The following is a 20,956-nucleotide window of genomic DNA, read 5'->3' on the forward strand; positions in this document are numbered from 1 at the left end:
GAGCTTATTGCTGATTTCTGAAGCATAATTATATACTCTTATACGTGGGTTCTAAGAGTATTTATATGGTATATTTATTATATATGTATTGATGCATGAGCATCCTCTTGTTCTTGGGATGAAAATTCTGGTACTGGGACTCTCGAAGAGGTAGTCTGTACAAAAGTGTTAGAGATACATGATGATGGGGCGCGGTACGTACACAAAAAGGATCATTGGATTTACAATTGAGATGCCATGATTAGTGAATATAAGAACATATTTGCCAGCTACCATCAATTTAGGTTTTTTTGGAGTAACCGGGCAGTTTATTCTTGCATCATGTATGAATTTAAAACCCAATTTGTGTGGATAATATTGGCATGGATTAAGCATAACAGCGCATCTTATCTAGAAAAAAGAATGAATAAGTCCTGATTCATGAATCCAGATGACTAGTCTGCATGTTCTTATGAATTCTGGTTCTGATTGAGAGCTAAGGTTAATGATGCATTTGCTTCTTGTGTTAATTGTGAGTGATTTTCCTTGAAATTAAATGAGAAAAGGAATTTTAAATTGTTTGTCTTGGATTTGCTTCAATTTGAAGTGATTTTCAACTTGTTATTCCAGGATGGGGGTAAGAGAGGCTCTGCTCAACTCCTACAGATTTACAGTAGGGAAGTTGGTCAGCCATACATAACCTTTGTTGGGATTACTTTACGAGCTGTGGTTTATGCATTATGGCTAATGATTCTAAAGCATAAAGGGTATATGCTATAGAATTAGTTTTTAGGGCTGCAAAGAAGAGCAGAGGTGACAAGAAAGGGCTGCAATCTCTATATTGCAATGCTCACTAATCTCTTTATTTTGTTCTCTCTTCATAAATGTCAAGCAAAGATTTACATGTGACAATCTGTTGACATCTTCAACTCCAGTAAAAGTATCATTTTCTTTGATTTACTGAGATAAACTGCTTCATCCAATCAACTTCAATGTTCAATGGTGAATATAGCATAAAATTGAAAAAGAAAAGCTTACAATGCATTTACATGGGAATCCATCACCCGGTAATTGGTAGCTGCAAATTGCTTGGTGAAGATTTGGGCTTCACAAGATATGCAAGTGTGATTTCTGATGGGGTTGAGTCTGGAGTTTCTTCTTGGAAGGGTACCTCAAAGAGAAGTGATTGGTATAAGCAGACCTCATCTTCCTTGCAATAGTAAACCTGAAAAATGATCCAAACTGATTATTTCTTGGTGAATAACTAACAGGAAATTGTAAGCTTAGCATGGAGTTTTTCTCCTTGAATACTACTATCAGGAAAGTTGTAAGCTGTCCATCAGAGACATGCCTACATGGAATTTCCTTGGAAAATGCATACTCGGAATGTAAAACATATGCTCTAACCTTTGTCTTTTGCTGTCAAACTGGATTACAAAACAAAAAAATAAAGACATACCTTGCAATTTATTCTCCCCATTGAAGGTGAGGCATCAGATCTCTTAAAGTGAATGCTTGCCGTTCCTCCTGAACTTAGATAGCCTTCAGAGGGATCAATCAGCACTGCGTTTTCAGGCTCAGTTTCAACACTGAATTTACTGCGTGCTTCCTGTAGTTGAATCCACAAAAGAGGAGGTTATAATATGCAACTTGGTAGGAAACTATATTAACGAGGTTGGATCTTAGGAGACCTTTGAGAAATGATACTCTTCAGGTACTGATATTTTGATACGCAAGTTGCCCTCGCTGGATGAACTACCAGCAACTTTGATTGTCTCTGTGTCAGCTGATGATCGTTTCCTGAGACGTTTCAAGGATTTGGATTTTGATGCTGGAGGCTGAACTCCTTTCAGCTCCAAAGTTAGAAGTTCAGCTTCTCCCTTGTTCAGGTCTAGATACCTGATAACACTGTTGTTCGTATCAGCTATGATAAGCCTTCCTGCAAATAACCAAGGAGAGGTTTCAAATCAAGTTAATTTGGAAGGAAACTTATTTATTTGATGGAAAACAATTTAAATGGATCGACTTGATTAAGAGGGAAGTAAAGCCAAACTAAGTCATTTAACGAAAAGTGTGTGATAAGAAAGGAAAGATGAGCACATCTAAAATCTTCACAAAATGATGCTGACATTTCAAAACTGTGAATTAAAAAATTGGCTACTGTATATAGCATATAAGAGTTATGGGAATCACCATTTTCAGCTTCAATGAGTCCCGCCGGCTCTGAGAGCTGAAGAAAATAAATCAATGCATTAGAATTGGTATTTCAGGCAGCTTGGTAAAGCAGGAGTAAGCTGTAAGCCGATAATGTTCTGCAGCCTATAAAAAATCTAGAGACATTTACACATTAAGAGCTTGTCACGAGCTTAAAATGGAATGATCAAGATGAAGAATTTTTGTGAATAATGACCAACTCCGAAAAGCAGAAACATCCCAAGACATGTTGTCTGCTATCTCCCAAGACAAGTTGTCTGCTATCTTTCTGATTGTTGCTCACTCCGTTCTCAAACATTCTATTAGAAGTGGATGAAAATGGAAAAATTCCAAATCATCACATTGACATATACTGAAATAGGCGGTACTTTATTTTGGAAACACTTTTTTAGAAAAGCTCAGTCAAATCAAATGTGCTTTTAGACGAGAAAATGGAATGGTATTGAAGAATAGAAAACAGTATCAAGCATATGCATTTTGTGAAATAAGAGGCACTTCAGGTTCCTGTAGAAGGATATCAACAATTTGTGACGTAAAAGATACTTCAGGTTCCTGTATAAGAATATGAAGTACATTTTGCACCATTTTCTAACCTGGGCAGTTAGTGCTTTTCCATCCTTGAAACCAGCTTTTCCTGTTCCTGCTATTGTAGTGACCCTTTTAGTAGCTAGGTCTAACTTCTTGATCTGAAAATTGAAGGATAAATTAAAGCAATTTAATGATGTTCAATCCTTTATTATGATCAATATGACAACATTTTAAGCGCAGATGAAAGTACAGATGTGCTGAAACGAACTTCCATGGATTTTCAACAAAAAAATTACGAAGCTACCAAGATAATGTCAGATGCATATTACTTGCTGTGTGCCTAGACAATTAAAATTTCAAAGTGTTTTCATTTAAGATCAAATTACCTTGTGATTATAGCTATCTGCTATGTATATTAGACCATCCTTGGCGTGTAATACACCCAATGGATGCTGAAGAAGTACCTCGGAACCTATACCATCATGGTCTCCAAACTGCAAAATTGAATATTATAGGAATAAATCATGAGTGGATGATCATTAAGTGCAAAATATAGCATTTACTGGAAATGAACTTTAAAAAGGTTTAGTTTGGTGTATATCTGTAATCAGAAATTGATATATTAATCTCCAGGGATCGTTTCATGAAAAGCGAGAACTGTAGAAATGTCTACTATTTCTCCTTTCCAGGACATCACTTTCTGGAATCAAACTTGGATAATGGCCTCTAAATGTATGTCCAAAACACAAGAGGTTTCTTAATCAGAAATAGAATTACCTTAAACAAGTTGTCAGGGAAAATTGGATCACCACCAGCTAGCAACCTTGTTCCTTTTGTTCGTAGACTAAGCACTCGAATGGAGCTACTTTCACTATCAGCAACATATAGCTCGAAATCTATGAATAGGGTCAAAGTGAAATGTCCACAATTATAAGAGTCAAAGCTTCATATGGAATATTTTAATATCAATTGAAAGCTACAAAAAGCTGTCGGAATATCCCAAGATTTTACCAGGAGATAATGAAACTCCAGAAGGTTGAGCAAATGATGTGCTCGTAGGGCTATTTCCATAACAAAACACAAAAGCAATCAGTTCAGAATCTAGTACAGAACCTATAATATGTAAAAATTGCTTATGTGAAGAGAAACTTTAAAAGGCATGTACATTGGGGAAACACTGAAGAAAGCTGAAAATGTAATGAATAGGAGAAAAAGATTTAAGATAAACCTACTCTGCTTACCTTGATCCATTCAAGTTTCTTTCATAACCATCACCACTGAAGGCTCTAGTAACTCCATTCGATACGTCATGCTCCCATATCTGATGTTGACCAGCCATTGCAATGTAAACTTTCTCATTAACCGGCTCAAAGGAGACATCCCATGGGGAGTTGAGAACCTGAAATAGAATGCAAAAAGTCTTTAACTTTAAAGTAAGAGGTTGATCAACAAGATTTTTAGTTATTGTAAATGTATTAAGCACATACTAGGAAGGATTTGATTATATTTTATTAAACAACAAAATTTCTTCGTTAATGTTCACAACTTAATGAAACAAGGAATAACCAAATTTTCAACATGAAACGTTAAGGATGCCCCAAATGCTTTAAATGTATCCAAATTCCATGTGTTTGGGGTCTTGCCTGATCTGTTCCTTTTCCACCTCCTTGGTAATCAGAACCTTTTGTTCCATTTCCAGCAAGAGTTCGCACTTTCTCACTGACAAAATCAACCTCCCTACAGCAATAAAAACTGAATAGTTATAAACTCACTTATAACTAGCATGATGTTATCAATGCAACTTTTAACCGTTTCAACTCACATAAGATCTGGAAAAGAGGGATATAGTTAGAATTTGGGAAATTCTTACAAAACTAACAGTGTATCCTTGCAAGAATGTAGAAGAACTATGGTTGATCAGACATGTATTTTAGGTTCATATATTGCTCAGCATATTTTTCTCATTGACCTCTGATTCTAGTTTCAAATTACCAAGCAGATTCTAAGAAAAGGTCACCTCAATTAAGATTTTGTTACTCAGGAAAAAAAACAGCACTGGAAGGTGTCTTGGGAAGATAAATTTCAGCGTAAAACAAGTCATTGAGAACTTCAGATCTCCCTCTACAAAAACTAAAGGGAGCCATCTAAGGCTTGCAACAAAATTAAAGACTGGTTCTAAAATGCACATACCTCAAAGCATGGTTTTCAGTATCTGCAACATAAAGGATATTTTTCTTTGAATTATAAGCCAGACCCTGAATAAGCATTAAACCACAATGTTCAGCATGAATATCCAGCACAAAAGTGAGAATATAAGATGACTGATCTCAAAATGCATAAATGGACGTGTGAATAGGGAAGTGCTTAAAAAGTTTTTTCTCCATAACAGATATCTGGAGAAACAGCTTACAGACTAAATCCTCACCTGAGGGCGATTAAAGGTGGCATCATCAAAAGAACCATCTCGCAGTCCTTCCTCTCCACTGCTGCCAATTTGGGCAATAAAATTTCCATCTAGATCAGTGACCACCTGAACTCAAAAAATATTTATGATCTACATTATGGTAAAGTTTATATTACTGGATAAGGATTTTACTGGACCATTTTCTAGTGTTTTTCTAGCAGCTCATGATGATGATGATCAATGAATGTGTGTGAATTGATACTACTAAATTGGCAATAAGTACCAACCACACTTTCATTTCTGCAGTCACTACCAGGTAGAATATGCAAACCTGAATTGTATTGCTGTGCGAGTGTGTGTGTGTGTGTGTGAAAGAGAGAGAGAGAGAGAGGATATACTATGCGGTTGTGGTTGCTATCGGAAATGAACAGTCGGTTGTTTAGCACATCAATAGCCAACTTTCCAGGAAACTTCAAAGGAGAGCTAAGTAAGCGAGGATCATTGTTTTTCTCTAAACTCAAAGGAATTGGTCTGCTGTTCAGGATCTTCCTTTCACCATAATACAAAAGCACTGCCTCTATTAAATCATCAAGATCCTAAAATGAAAAGAACAGAGGACTTTCTTATTATTGAAATTTTCTGAGATTAAGCATGTATAATATATTATACATGTGTGAGTTGTACCTTTCGGCGGCCTTCTCCTGATAATTGTGCAATAAGCTTACCATTGGGTCCAACAATGGCAAATGTAGGCCAGGAACTGACACCTAGCTCACGCCACAAAAACATATCTCCATCATTGACAACCTATACTGGTAGGAAAGACTTGTTAAGACGAATCTATAATTTAATAAATGTAACTAAAGACTCATTCAAGTTAACATGTCATAAGTGCTCATCAGATATCATAAAATGTTAAAATGTGGTTTCCTCAAGAAGTTAATTGCTTGGCGGACAAAATAACCATTATAGCCTTAGGGTTCCTGAAAGATTAAGAAGTTCAATTGCAGAATTAAATTCTTTCCAAAATTAGAGCTTGTAACTGTTTCTAGTTGGACTATCATTGCAGGCCCACCCATACTATGCTAGCTAGATAAAGGAAGAAATTGAAAAACACTACAAGTAGAAGCACACATCTAACATAACCCAAACCCTAAGCTAGTGAATGCATTATTTAGTGTCATGATATTACATATATTAGTGCTAACTTTGAAAGCTATACTCAAGGATAATTTCCAGAGTGATGTCACTTTCACCTCTGGTTCTTCATATGCGAAACTATTGAAAGTTTTCTCTGTTTTATGGCACTATACTAGATATGTAGTATACTTGTTTTGTAAAATGCCCAAAATGCTTGAAAAAGATTGACATTTTGCTCATAGAAGTTCCAAAATTTGACTCACTGGGTGAGAGATGTTGTAGCGTAAGACTGCATTACGGATGGCTTCTAAATCTTTCTCATTGTCGAACTTAGCTGAATGTACCCCCACAACTGTGAACTGTGGAATATAAGCACATAAAAGACGTTTTATGTCAAAGTATAGTAAACAACGGAGCCTATGGAATCCCGAATTAATAAAATTGATGAGCAAGCCAATGAAAATAAGTATCAACAAGATGTCATACAAAATATGCATCAGCATGGAAGGAGAGGCAAGGGTGTTACCGGTGCATCTTTGTATTTCTTCTCCAGATACTCTAGATCTGGCAAGACATGCATACAATTTATACAACAATATGTCCAAAAATCCAGCAGAACCACTTTTCCTTTCAGATCCTGCTCAAAGGGATTGAAAGGGTTAGCATTAATTCACCAAAATAGAAGGAAATAGTAAGTATAAACGCCACATCTATGTATATATTAAAAGTGGAAAGTTTTCTGTTACTTGAGAATCTGTCAGTGTTCTAAAAGACAAAGATAGTACATAGTTCAATTAAGAAAGAATACCGCAATGGAACATATGGGAGTTTATAACTAGATAGCTGATAGCTTTTTGAGAAGTTGAGAGCAATCTACTACGGAAGTTTGGTATTTTGCCACACATGTTCTTCAAGAGTAAAAATAAGCCAATGGGAGAAGACCATGTAAATATTGAACATCGATGATTCTAATGCTTGTACATTTATAATAGAAAAGTGAGTTAGACGAAACTTACCCTTTGAAACTGAAGTGGAGATGTATTCAGCCAATCAAGTTTTCCTGGAAATTCTGGCACAATGGTGGCATTTCCCCTGACACATGAAAGATAAAAAATTCAAGACAGATTAAATAGAAATTTGGTAAACAGAAATTGCCATGAAAATTTAATTTAGTTAATAAATGGCTTTGTTACTTACTTGGTTTCTAGATCAGATATATACTTTACAAACTGTTTGACTCTTGAAGATTTTAAGTTGCCTAAAACAAGCAAAGTTAAATGAGTTTGTATTTCTCATCTTGGATATAATTATTACTCAAAAAAGACTCGAAACAACCATGGATACTGTAAGGGATGCCTCATGATTTGACATAGTGCATCTCGAGAAGATCAGAACACAAACGACAGAAAAAAAATATCATGTTGGATGAATTCATATAGGATGACAAATACCTATACTTTCATTCTGTTCAAAGGATGGGGTATCAACTCCAAACAACTTGTTCCATATACCTTTAGGTGAAGCATATTGCATTGCCTGAAAAGGTGCTGACATAGATGTGTGAAAAGAAGTAAAATGACAAGAAGACTGTAATAATTTAAAAAATTGTTCTATCTATAACAACCGAATACTTTAAAATTCAAAGCTACATTTTCCTGGTTATTCAAATGATCACTGTAGCGATTGACATGGATTCAACTGATGAATACAACTTCTGTAACGGTCTTCTTTGTTATATCAATTACCTTCCAATTTGTGATGGTGAAGTACAGACAAGAAAGAGCAATACCCAAACTGCCATATCTCACTATATCACGCCGAGAACCCTGCAACCTGTCCACAAATTATTTCTGCATCCTCAAGCTGAAGTTGTTATAAAATAGTTTTTCATTGTTGGAAATAAATCATTTTGATACATCTTGCCACCAAGAATTTCACATTCAAAAGCTACTGATTAAGGAAATTAAATGAGATGAATGGAAGAAAGCTTCCTAAATGCATTGTGAGCCAAACCTTATTTTGAATCATTTTGGACAACTGTTTAAGTTTTGTGCCATCAAAACTGCAGTGTTTGAAAGTCTTCCTATTAAGGTATGAACCAAAGAGACTCCAAATAATCTAAAACACATTGCAAGGGAGCCATAAGACTAGCTAAATGTTTCAGCAGTCTGTGGTTTTGTATTTCAGATCCACTGCTTGTCATTAAGATGAAGAAGGTGCCACATAGATTTCATTTATTTTATTTTATTTTGAGATTTTAGAAAAGCAAATCAATCAAAATGAATCCAGTATTTCAAATAAATAGAACCTCTCTTACCCCTTAATTGAGGAAACATTGTCATTGGTAGCAACTTGGTTAAGGATTGACCCATTTTCTGTTCTTTCTTCGAGCATTGCTACTGAAGTTTGTGCAGAAGTGTGCAGAACCTGAGGTCCCTGCATCTTCTCATCTGCAATCGTATGTCTTTATCAGATCTTATTCAGCGAGAATATTAACCTTAACTACTACCCAGCAAGGAAAAAGTTATTATCTGCAATCTTAAGATAAATCCAAAGCCAATTATAAAACTGAATTCGTTGTGCTTGTTGAAGCACTGTATCTTTGATGAAAAATGAATTCCAATCATTACAGTCACGGTTCTTAAAATATGGAACCAAAGCAGCTTGAAAAGTCTACATTATTGATGGTTACAAATGACATTTTCAGAATATTCTCAGGACTACATACTATAGCCACCAGATCCACCATCGAGAATATCATCAAGCGAAATATTCCCAATCTCCTTTCTGATAAGAGATGGGCTGGCATCATTTAGAATTTCTTCCGACAATGTAGTGGTGACAGCAATGCATCTGCAAGAAGCACAGAATGGTATCATTGGAATAAGAAAAGGAGGAATTTAATGATCAGAACTCAAGGACACCAAATACACAAGTATTTGGCATTTTCACCTCATCTGTGCAGCTTTTGCAGCCTGTACTCCAGCTAGTGCATCTTCAATGACAATACACTAGGAAAAGGTGGGCAAAAATCCATCAATATGACCAAAATAGACATGAAAAAAAATGCTAATCACCAAAATAAGTGTTGAAATAAGAAAAGAAGATATAACGATAATAAACTATCAACAAGAAAAAGTAGTATGTGGTGACAGGCGGTACTAGTGTTGGAATCCTCTACAAAATGTGATGGGTATCAAAGAGAATAACACCTACCCTAGCCTATAACTCTTTTTTTATTCAGAAATTTGCTAAGTTGTCTCAGTTCAAGGAGGATATCTTATCCTCTGTTTTGTTCTCTCTCTTTTTCCCTTAATAAAATTCAATGTCTAAAAGAAAAAAAAAAATCTGTTTTGCTAATAATACGCAATGACTTTTCTGAGTTGATAATTCTTGCACCTTAGTAGAGAAGATTAAACCCAGGATCAGCTAGATTACCTCACTAGTGGGCACACCCAAGATTTTTGATGCAGCCAAGAAAATGTCAGGAGCTGGTTTCAAATTCTCAAAAGCATCTGCTGATACAATAGCATCAAACCTGATAAAAAGCCGCTAACAAATAATCAGAACAGAAATCCTCCAATTCTTGACCCATAACAGACACAATCATCTCTCAACTATTCTTTCACAATAAAGGTAGATGTATGGAGTAACTGCTCTATTGCCCAGATATATGAAGCTCAATTTTACTTTAGAAAACAAAATTTAACTTCTTGAGTGAGGAATTAATCTGACATTCCTGAATTTGTTATTTTGGTGGTAATACAACTCGTTGAGTACTAAGCATTTCAGTGATTATCAGCAAAATGTAAAGAATGGAATTGTATAGCTATTCGAAGAACTAGAGAAACGGGACAAACAATAGGTAAGCTTACATCGATACTGGTAGGCCAGCAGCTGCTAAATTAGCATCAACTTTGATACGATCAGCACTAGATGCAACAGAAACTTTCAGGCCTTTGTTTTTACACTGTCGTACAGCAGGCACTATGTTAATATAGCCTCAGTACAATCTCATCATGCGAATTCTGAATCATTGGGATTTCATACCTGAGTAATGAGTTCAAGGGCACCTGGGAATCCTATTCCGGAATTCGGTTTTGCATACTGCAAGATATGAAAAGACTTTAGGCGTCATATAACAAATTCATATTGCATTGCAAACTTGGATGGTGCTTCGCATTAACCACCTTATCTAGATATATCTCAAAGAACCTTTTCTTCGCCATTTCGGTATCGAATCCCTTGACTCCCTTTACATTAGCAACACCTCCTAAGAAATTTGCTTCACCTAATACATTGAAGAAAGTCAGCAGTTAAAAAGACAACTACTTCCAATCAAATTTACATCTCAAACAATCAGATTTCTGTCACCCAACACCAAATTCCAGAAATAAAAAGGAGAAGCATTGACAAAATGGAACAAGAAGTCCTCCAAATATCAAATGAGAAGTCGTTTGGGTTCTTTTTAAGCAACAAAAAAGAATTGCTGAAATTGAAATCCTCACCGATTGAAACCACATATCCAAAGACATTATTTTTATTTATTATCTAAGAAGAAATAATTACTTTATTAAATCACAAAATTTCAATTTTAAGACCTATATATATTACCTGTGCCCATGAATGGCACAAAATCGTCCACTGTAACTTCAACTCCCATCTCAGCAAAAACATCAACACCTGCCATTCTTGAAGGCTCTTCACTATTGCACAGCACTCCATCCATATCAAAAAGCACAGCAGATACCTTACCCCACTCATTTCCTGTTACTTCAGTTTCATTCTTTTGCTCCACCTTCACGCATGCCTTCACTTCCATTTTTTTATTAAAGACTAAATTTTTTGACCTCCGTTGGAAAAGTTGGACTAAACTTGAGATGGGTTTTGACCCTTTTGGATTGGAAGTAAAAAAGAAAAGAGATTTAGCACATCTGGGGCTTGATAGAGAAGATGGAGGGGATAGTAGTTTCATGGCCATGGCTTGGCCTTTCATTTTTTTCCCTTTTTTGGTGGTTAAACTGATTCTGTTTTGAGTGGCGGGTACTCGGTGGCCTGTTTTAGTTCTATTGGATTTTGTTAGAACAAAATTAATCCTTAATGTTTTATATTATGAAAAACTGGTCCCTTCTGGAGTTTTTTTTTTTTTTTTAAGGTAAATTGGTACAAGTGAGTGAGTTTGGTTTCTCTATCTTTTTAGTGGTGGAGAAATGGTTTTGATTTTGCTAAGTTTATTTGTGGGGCTTTGAATAATTTAGTGCTTTATCCATTTGGTGACCACTCTTCTTGACCCATCAAAGGGTATGCTTTTTGAAATTTCATTCTGATTTTTTTTGTTTAAATTTAACTTTTTATATATTTTTTTAGATTATTTTATATACTAGTATCAAAAATAATTTTAAAAAATTAAAAAATATCATTTTAAAATATTTTTAAACAAAAAATATTTTAAAAATAACTAAAATATTCTCAAATACCCTATAATTAACCTATTGGGTGCTTTATCACCACTCTTTTTGATGGGTGAAAGGGTATGGACCTGGCTGGTTAAGTGTATGAGCTCATGCTAGGGTTAGCCCCATGCTTATATGGTAACTTGGGTTGTAATGAGCTTAGATAGCCCAAACAGGTCCAATTCAGCATGAGAGCCTGATTTTCTCAACATTTTTCAGAAGCGAAGGTCAGTTTTTAGCTCCATGTTTACCCCTTAGATAACTTATCTTAGCAATCAGATCAACTTTATGATCCCATAATTACAATTTACCTAGAGCATATGCAGGATGCATGCTTGTCTGTATTCAAATTATTAATGATCTTATTGTTATGTCATCAACCAATTAACATGCCATTGCTAGCTGGTAGATTCATAGTGCATAAACTGTATATTTTGGTGCTGCACTTGCTGAGCCCTACAACGCAAACATCATTAAGCCTCAATATAAACAAAACCAAGTAAAAATCTCAACCCTTTATTCAGATTATCTGATCTGTTTTTCACCCTTGTTCATAATTACTACTGTATCTGGTGGCCCCTTCCAAGCACACCTGAGTGTGGCCTCACCAATAAGGCCAGAAGATTGTGAGTTCGTAATCACTCCACTACTTCATTGTGCTCACATTTTAATCTTAGTTTCTCACTAATCATGATTATTATAAACATGTTTCTTCTATAAATTTGCTCCCTTGATGCAATGTTAATCAACCAATGATCGCACTAGAGAAGGGATATAAGGTACGTAAGAGTGGGTGGAAATACCATTTTTAGTTAAATTTCAGTTTAGAAGTAAATTACTTATTTAATCTTAATACCTCTGCATACTTGGATAATCTGCTGTTGATTGAAAATAACAGGTTAATGATGAAGACGACCGTCGCAGTAGTATTTGTGCTAGGGCTGGCATTCTTGGATCTTCAAGTTGGTGCTCAAAGGCTTCTATTGAAGGAAATCAAGGCAGAAAAAACTGATGATAAGCCTTTGTCTAATGTGCAGCAGGATGGTAAACTAGATGCTGTGAACAATGCTGGAACTGATGTTAAGCCGAATAATCAACCAGGAAACGTTGGCACCTATGGTAATCCAGTGACAGGCTCAGTGCCCGCAGTTGATACCAAGAATGATAACGCAACTAGCAGCCCTTCTACTAGTGACAACAAGGGCAGCACTGACGATGAGGCCAACAGCAGTTATGGGAACTATGGCAATCCTTCTGGATCATCTACTGATACTCACCATTCCTTTACCAATGATTGCCAGCCTAAGAAAGGTTGTTGATCAATCATGAGTCAAAGCGATGTAATTATAGCATATAGAGTGGTCTACACTGCTAAGTTTTTTTATGGTATTGAACTGCAAAGTGCTCATGTTACTCATGTAATGTATATATATGTCATGGCTATCTTGCCTCTAGGCCTGCTGCTTCTGTGCTTAATACTGTGTTTGAATAAAGGCCATGACTAGTGTGCTTGTGAGTGGTATAGTTCTAGTTTTCAAGGATTAGTAGCTGAAAGAATGAACAACTTGAAAAATGAAATCCATCTAAGAAGCTGAGTTAAACTTTGTAGGTTCAATAGGCCTCCTGCAATTACCTGCATGATGAGCAGTATGCTGGACTATAAGTTATGCAGCTGTAACATTCATTCTTCCATGCTCGGTAACAAACTGAAAATAAACAAGTTAGGATCCTAGTTTCATTCTATTTTAATTTCTGCTACATAAGTAAGTAAAATCTAGTTTGAACTGGTTCCAGTCAAAAATCGAATGAACTTCTTGCCACTGTTAATCATGGAACATTCGAACAAAAAATTACTTGTCAGTTACTGTAATTATAGTTATGACAACAGTTATAATGGCTCAAGACGCAATCATCATATCCAAGTCTGCTACTCGATATATGAAAATTTGGTTGGCCTGATTGAAAAAACTTGAGCATTATAATCTTTTCTGAATCTGGATTAGGATGATGGAACTGCTACCTCCATTTGCAACTATAGCTGCTAACTCCCCTCTTTGCACCGCAACTTGATTGCTTCAGCTATCTCCATAACTCGCCAAAAATCCTTGCATGAACATGTTCCAGTCCTGAAATGACGGTAGCTGCACGGTCCGTCGCGACAATCTCTCGACTATAGACTCAAGAGAGTAGCTTGAAGGCAGAATGGCAGCCCTCACTCATCCTTAAATTCTTCACAACTCGTATTGCTGTTACTGGCTATGTTAATGAATCCGAAAGCAATTGCAAATTTTTCACTATGGTTCTGCAGTTCAGTTTCCTTCTCTTCCTCTTCAATATCGAATATAACCTGAGATGTATTTGGTGAATAATATTCTATCTCTAGCATCTTGAGCATATTTTTCATTGTCAGGAAGATTTTCTTCATTTGCGGATGCAATCCATCTGAATTCACGGACAACACCATCAAAATCAATCATACTGATTCCAGTAGAGGTCTTGGCTCCTCTTTCCTTCAATACTTTCCTCACATTTGCTACACCATCCCATCTCCCAGCCTTGCATAGATGTTTGATAACAAAGCATCATCCCATCTCTCACCTAATTCAACATCTCCCGGTTTCCTACAAGCACCTAAAAGTGCTCCCCAAGCAGCAGCACTTGGTTCTATCGGCACCGAATATATAAGCTCCTCTGCATCTCCCAAGGGCCCTGCTCTTCCTAGGAGATCAACTACACAACCATAACGCTCCATCTCAAGCTCAATACCATACACTTCCTTCATAGAATTGAAAATCTCCCATTCCTGAATGAGCAAAAGCACTTAGCACACCCACAAGAGTGATCCCGTTAGGCCTAAACTTCTTTTTTTTGCATCTTAAAGAAAAGCTCAATTGCATCCTCTGCTCTACCATGCATAGCTAGCCCACAAATAATAGCATTCCAAGTGAAAATGTCTTTCTTTATCTTCTCAAAAACATCCCACGCCATATCAAGCCGCCCGCATTTCGCATAAATATCCATCAAAGCAGTACCTGATACAGCCTCCAAGTAGACTGAATTCTTCTTCACATAAGCATGAATCCATCTTCCTTGATCAAGAGCCCCACATTAGCACAAGCAGGTAGCACATTAGTCAACACAAATTTCCTAGGCCTGATTTCTTCTCATGGCATCACATTAAAAACTTCCGAGGCTTCCTTATAATACCATCTTTTGATATGACCGTCAGTCATAGCACTTCTTATATGTACATCTCCACTAATCCCTTGTTTAACCACAAGAGAGCATGCACTTGCCCCCCCTTCTTCAGCTGCTTCTGCAGCACTACAAGCCTTGAACAATGTAGGATAAGTACACTTATTAGGCCTTGCATTTGCAACCAGCATCTTGTAATAACACCATATGGCCTTACATGGGTTATTGTTCTCCAAAAAACCTTTGAGAGATCTCTTGGTGCTAGATGATAAGGAGATTTTGGCTGTGGTTGTCGACTTATGTGCTTATCATATTTTGTAATGCGACCCGAGTCACTTGCCTCTTGTTTTACGCCACTTTCTAGTGCTATCAAAATGCGTCTATTGAACTATATAAATGGTGACCTATTAGTAAAAATTTGAGATTAAGAGATTTGTTCTCTTTGTAGTCTCAGGTTTGAGTCTTGTGGTTGCTCATATTATGGCCAATAAAAGTTTACATAGTCGTTAACTTCAGGGCCCGTGAGATTAGTCGAGGTACACGCAAGCTAACTTGAACACCCATATTAGTTTTAAAAAAAAAATATAGGTCTATTGGCTCATCAAGTTACGAGCTTAAACAAATTAGGGAAATATTGTGATCTTGACATCCACAGATATTTCTCAAGGTGTTTCAGCAGTTATTTACTATATAACAATCGAGACCAAAGTGAGATGGAGACCTGAAGATCTTAATATTCCTAAATGTTAGCTTCTAAACTATATAGAAATGGAAGCTTAAATTTTGGTCTTCCATTATGGAGACCTAAATAAAAGTACATTAATTTCTTTTCTCTTCCTTTTCTTTTGGAAATTAAAATTTACTTCTTAATGTTTGCGTTTCTCATCGTCATAATTAATTTTATCTAAATCAATAAGGAAATAATCAAACTTCATTACATACAATTTTATTTTTTTTATTCTGTATTATTATGTTTTTTCTTGTTTGTTTTTTCTATTTAAAAGCAATAGTTTTTTAATGAATTTAATTTAGAGGGTTCCAAACGATAATGGTTATGTGCATTAATTAGAAAACTTAGATTTAGCACAAATTATTAAAAGAGAATCAAACGGTCGAAAATCATAATGCTTGACTCGAGCCATGTGAATCTCATTCAACATTCTTAAAAAGGCAACACAAAGCAAGAACGTCACTACATATGCCGAAGAATGCTGTGGCAACCACAATTTATTCACCATTGTAACATTTTAGAGCTTTTCAACTCTCCATTTTTCCCAAAAAAATGCAAAAGCCGCTATTTAATGTCATTGTCATCTTGTTCATCACCATCTCCTCGAGCAACTCTCAAGGTATTGATTGTAAACCAGGAAGAGGAAAAAAGGTTCGAAAGACCATAGTTGTTGATCATTCCGGCAAAGGGCATTTCATAAAAATCCAAGATGCTATTGATTCCATTCCAATAAATAACGATCAATGGATCAAAGTTCGAATCAATCCTGGCACCTACATGTAATATCTCTTCTTTACTCCCATTTCTTGACTTAGCATATGCTCTAACTATACCTTTTCTTTTTTAAAATCTTCATATCCATAGCATAATATATATGTCATAATTCAAAGAAATTTTTTCCTTAAGAAAAGCATGCCCTTGTGGATAAACTATGGTTGATAACAATGTGCAGAGAACAGGTGACTATACCAGATGACAAACCATGCATTTTTCTGGAAGGAAGAGATCGTACCCTAACAACGATTACTTATAATGCACATGAAAGCACTGATACTAGTGCTACTTTCACCTCATCACCAAGCAATATTGTAGCAAAGGGCATAACCTTCAAGGTAAAATGCTTTTGCTGTGTACAGTTTTTTTGTGATAATATATCCAGTTTCTTTTTTCATATTTTTTTCCCTTTTGGTATTAAGAACACAAGAAACAATAATAAATATAGATCATATCCACAACATCATCATGTTGTTCAAATAGCTGAAATTTTCCTGCTTGTTTATCAATAATGCATGCAGAATTCATATAACCTTCCATCCAAGCAAAATATCAACTATGGAATCAAGATACCTGGAGTTGGAGTAGCCCCAGCACTTTCTGCACGGATTTATGGTGATAAATCAGCTTTCTATGACTGTGCTTTCTTGGGAGTTCAAGATACATTGTGGGATGTCCAAGGCCGGCATCACTTCTTTAACTGCTACATTGAAGGAGCAGTAGATTTTATATTTGGTGCTGGTCAATCTTTCTATGAGGTAAGAGTTTAATTGCATGGAATAATCTTTCTACACGAAGTTATGGATGATTTTTTTTTCCTTGACGAATTACTCTTATATATCATCTTAGAAGTTGCATTTTGTTAGAAATATTTTTGTTCCTTCTGGCAACATTTTTACTAATATTTTTCATTAATAATAAAATGATTAGTTTATTAAACAGGTAATTCTATTTATTTAGTTTATAATCATACAAAAATATAAAAATATGATACTCTTACAATTTTTAGCATGCATACACTTTGTGTAAAAGGACAAACCTCAAGAAACCTCCTCAAATTCCAACCCCTTTTCTTTGGATGCACTCTTATATAAATAAAATTCAATGAACTCAAAAGAATTATATCTAATATTTATATATAGAAACTGAACTTAAACCCTAAAGTAAAAAAGAATGAGTAGAAAAAATATAAAAAAACCAATAACAAAAGGAGGAAAAAAACTCAAAAAAAATATAAATCTACTTTTCATCCATCCAAAACACTTATTTATAGAATTTGAAAATAAAAATATTAATTACCCATAATTCATAAATATTTATTAATTATAATAAATATTCATAGATCATAAATTACTTATAAATATATTTATTTTTATTACATAATTTAATTATTAATTCATGTGTGCACAAAGACATGTGGTGCAAAAAAAATTATTAATTAAATAAGAACTTGATAATAAAAAAATTTTTATTAACCAAGCTCAAGCCCTAACTCATAAGATTATAATTCTATTATCCAATCTTGAAATTCTTGCTATTTTAAAGTTCTTCCAGAATAATTTATCATTTATTTTTAATATATTTTTAAAAATATGTTGACATTCATGTTGAATTAGAAAGTCCAAAAATGTTCTCAATCTCAAATTTTAGCGGACTTCAAATTTAATTTTCTCTTAAAAGACCGCTTTGCATGTTTAATAAAATCAATTCCAACATTGACTTTCCCACGATTAATTATACATGCTACATGTAAGACGATTTCACCTGGCTGCAGTAGAGCATGCTCTAAATTTCATATATACCACGTGCAACACAGAATGAAATTATTTAAAAGAAATTTGGCATATTCAAGATCTAGACGTGATTAATTATTAGAAAAATTATTGATTCAAAATGTTTATCCCATGATTCGTGCAGGGTTGCTCGATAAATGTTACTAGTAAAGGCGTCATAACAGCCCAAGGTCGAGAGTTTCCTAATGATCCCAGTGGTTTCATATTTAGTGGATGCACTATTTCTGGAATTGAAGGTGTTCGAGCATTTCTTGGAAGAGCCTATAGACCATACTCGAGAGTAATATTTCAAGATTCATATTTCTCAAAAGTGGTTGATCCTCTTGGGTGGAATGCTTGGGGTTACGCAGGGCAAGAGTAAGTTTGTCTCGAACCTCGAGAACTATAAATGTTCGATTGTTTCTTATTTTTAACATCTGATCATGATTTTTCTTGATTTTCTGATTTCAAGGGAGAATTTCACGTATGTGGAGGTTAATTGTAAGGGACCAGGGTCTAATAAATCGAAGCGTGTTCCATGGGTAGGGAAGCCATCAACAGGACAACACGAATTGTTTTCCAAGCCATCTTTCATCGACCAAGATGGCTGGCTTGCAAAACTACCTCTTTGATTCTTGGATTTTTTTCCCAATGGCTTATCAAGAACAAAAGGGCATTGTAATCAGTCTTAATTCCCTATATAATATTATTGCTATCACATTTTGTTTGTCGTAGTCGTCAGGATTCTTGCATTTTTTTTTCTCCAGGATAATGGACTTGAAGGATTTATTTTCCATTAAAGGGTTTAGTATGATGGTGTGCATCTTGTTGGACTGGGTAGGAAGTTACCATTTCTATTCAGTAACCATGCCATGTTGTCCAGCCTAACCAGACAACGTACGTACGAGTCGCATTTGAGCAAGATGCCCAGGTGAATAAAGAGCCAACATATCCTATTCAACTGCACCCCTTTATGTCATCTACGTCAATTTGGGCATCAGATTTGAAGATTAATTTCGTCAGTTTAGATGCATTTTAGTCTAATTTTGCAATCTAAGATTTTGTTATGCTTAGATGACAATATTTCAGGCAAACCTGACGATTTTTCATACCTAGGACGAAATTTTAAGAATTTTCGTGTACAAAAACTAATGAGAAAATTGGATCCATGATGTTAGTTATGCCCATGATTTTATCTCCTTTGAAATGGAAATGGAAATCTCTTTCATTATTCCAAAAATAGCAACATAAGCAAGAATTAATGTAATTATATATTGTAAAGACTATAGACACCACCTATCTCCATATTGGTGTGATATTATCTACTTTGGGCCTAAGCCCTCATGGATTTGCTCTTGGGTTATACCCAAAAGACCTCACACCAATGGAGATATTTATCCATCCTTATATACTCATGATCCTCCCCACTTCTAGCCAATGTGGGACTTTGGTTGTATACCCAACAATCATCCCCTCGAACAAAGGACCACCGAGCCTCCCTTCAAACCGATCATTCATCCGTCCACTCTCTACCAACCAGGATTCTTCATTCTCTACTTCACCGTGTTGGGGTCAGGACATGTCCATGAAGCAGTGTTTTAAAACCCGGACCTGCCCGGCGGGTCGACCCGGGACCCGGCCGACCCGGGCCTGGGACCGGTCCGGGTGGAGGCAAAAACCCGCTCGGGAATTGGCCCGGGAAAACCCGGTCAACCCGGAGGGTTGACCCGGGACCCGGTCCACCCGGTCAAACCCGGATGAGACCCGGTCAATTTTTTTTATTATTTTGACTGTCATTAAACGACGTCGTTTTTTGCTTTCTAAAATGCCAAAACGCTGAAGACTGAAGAATAACGAAGCAAAATCAATAACCTAATTAATGTTACGCTTTGAAACCCAGCTGAGGAGCAGAGAAATTTGATCATGGAAGCACGTAGATGGAGAATAGGGGGTCAAAATGGGCAACTAATCAAGGGCTCAAAAGCTTCCGCTTCTCAGGTTTTATCCTCCATCACAATCACGAGAGCCTTTTTCAGCAAGAGGGTCCCAAGTGCCCAGTTTTATCCTCCATCACACCACCCAGAGACTTAAGAGCTGGTGATCTGAAAATGGTGCAGCGTCTGACTTACCGGAAGCGTCACAGCTACGCCACAAAATCTAACCAACACCGTGTGGTCTAAACCCCTGGTGGGAAATTGGTTTACCAAACCACCAAGAAGAGGGCTAGCGGACCCAAGTGCCCAGTTACTGGCAAGAGGATTCAAGGGATCCCTCACTTGAGACCTGCTGAATATAAGAGGTCTAGACTGTCAAGGAATCGCAGGACTGTGAACCGTGCCTATGGTGGAGTCTTGTCTGGAAGTGCTGTTAAGGAGAGAATTATCCGGGGCTTTCTTGGTGGAGGAGCAAAAGATTGTGAAGAGGGTTTTGAAGATTCAGAAGGCAAAGGAAAAACAGGCCTCAAAATGATGAAGTGAAGTCTTTTGAGTTAGAGGATGTGTTTGAGCAAAATTTTGTTATGATTAATGACAATCAAATGTGGAGTTGATTGTTACTTGTTAGCGTGTTTGATTCTCTGATGACTTGGATGTGTTCATTTCATCTTTTGTCAATTTGATTTCCTTGCCTATATTTGGATGGATTGCCAATTTCCTTGCAAAACAAATGAAAATGCCCTTTCCACCTCTCTCTGAATATATTTGATCACAGTTGCCATAATTTTTTCTCCATCAGTGAACGGCAATGGCAATTTATAATGACAACAAAG

The 20,956-nt window shown here is 36.0% G+C and overlaps 3 protein-coding genes and 1 pseudogene across 4 annotated transcripts; 3 read left to right on the forward strand and 1 right to left on the reverse strand.

Annotated features, from left to right (window-relative positions):
* Positions 1 to 793: 793 nt before the first annotated feature.
* LOC133669865 (protein SUPPRESSOR OF QUENCHING 1, chloroplastic) lies at positions 794 to 11,323 on the reverse strand. The gene is made up of 28 exons (XM_062090192.1): positions 10,880 to 11,323; positions 10,456 to 10,556; positions 10,316 to 10,372; positions 10,141 to 10,235; positions 9,704 to 9,803; positions 9,218 to 9,276; positions 8,994 to 9,118; positions 8,583 to 8,715; positions 8,011 to 8,098; positions 7,717 to 7,801; positions 7,463 to 7,523; positions 7,282 to 7,357; positions 6,792 to 6,902; positions 6,529 to 6,624; positions 5,810 to 5,932; positions 5,524 to 5,721; positions 5,147 to 5,251; positions 4,912 to 4,976; positions 4,365 to 4,458; positions 3,963 to 4,120; positions 3,733 to 3,782; positions 3,499 to 3,617; positions 3,108 to 3,215; positions 2,787 to 2,879; positions 2,173 to 2,209; positions 1,671 to 1,918; positions 1,439 to 1,588; positions 794 to 1,204 (listed from the first exon to the last, which is right to left on the reverse strand). Exons 1-28 carry the CDS (start codon positions 11,259 to 11,261, stop codon positions 1,040 to 1,042), a joined length of 3,282 nt encoding a protein of 1,093 aa, XP_061946176.1. The 5' UTR covers positions 11,262 to 11,323; the 3' UTR covers positions 794 to 1,039.
* A 481-nt stretch (positions 11,324 to 11,804) lies between these two features.
* LOC133668933 (uncharacterized) lies at positions 11,805 to 13,234 on the forward strand. 2 transcript variants are annotated; one of them, XM_062088940.1, is made up of 2 exons: positions 11,805 to 11,945; positions 12,617 to 13,234. In XM_062088940.1, the coding sequence occupies exon 2, from the start codon at positions 12,621 to 12,623 to the stop codon at positions 13,035 to 13,037; it is 417 nt and encodes a 138-aa protein (XP_061944924.1). In that variant the 5' UTR covers positions 11,805 to 11,945; positions 12,617 to 12,620; the 3' UTR covers positions 13,038 to 13,234. The 2 variants fall into 2 exon arrangements, with proteins under 2 accessions (XP_061944924.1, XP_061944923.1); XM_062088939.1 differs by lacking the exon at positions 11,805 to 11,945 and adding an exon at positions 12,098 to 12,497.
* Positions 13,235 to 16,195: 2,961 nt separating this feature from the next.
* LOC133669845 (putative pectinesterase 52) lies at positions 16,196 to 18,821 on the forward strand. Its single transcript, XM_062090174.1, has 5 exons — positions 16,196 to 16,422; positions 16,596 to 16,755; positions 16,939 to 17,175; positions 18,335 to 18,567; positions 18,662 to 18,821. Exons 1-5 carry the CDS (start codon positions 16,196 to 16,198, stop codon positions 18,819 to 18,821), a joined length of 1,017 nt encoding a protein of 338 aa, XP_061946158.1.
* A 1,286-nt stretch (positions 18,822 to 20,107) lies between these two features.
* On the forward strand, positions 20,108 to 20,820 carry LOC133670169 (large ribosomal subunit protein eL34-like; annotated as a pseudogene).
* Positions 20,821 to 20,956: the final 136 nt, after the last annotated feature.

This window comes from Populus nigra, chromosome 12 (genome assembly GCF_951802175.1).
Source record: "Populus nigra chromosome 12, ddPopNigr1.1, whole genome shotgun sequence".
Lineage (NCBI taxonomy): Eukaryota > Viridiplantae > Streptophyta > Magnoliopsida > Malpighiales > Salicaceae > Populus > Populus nigra.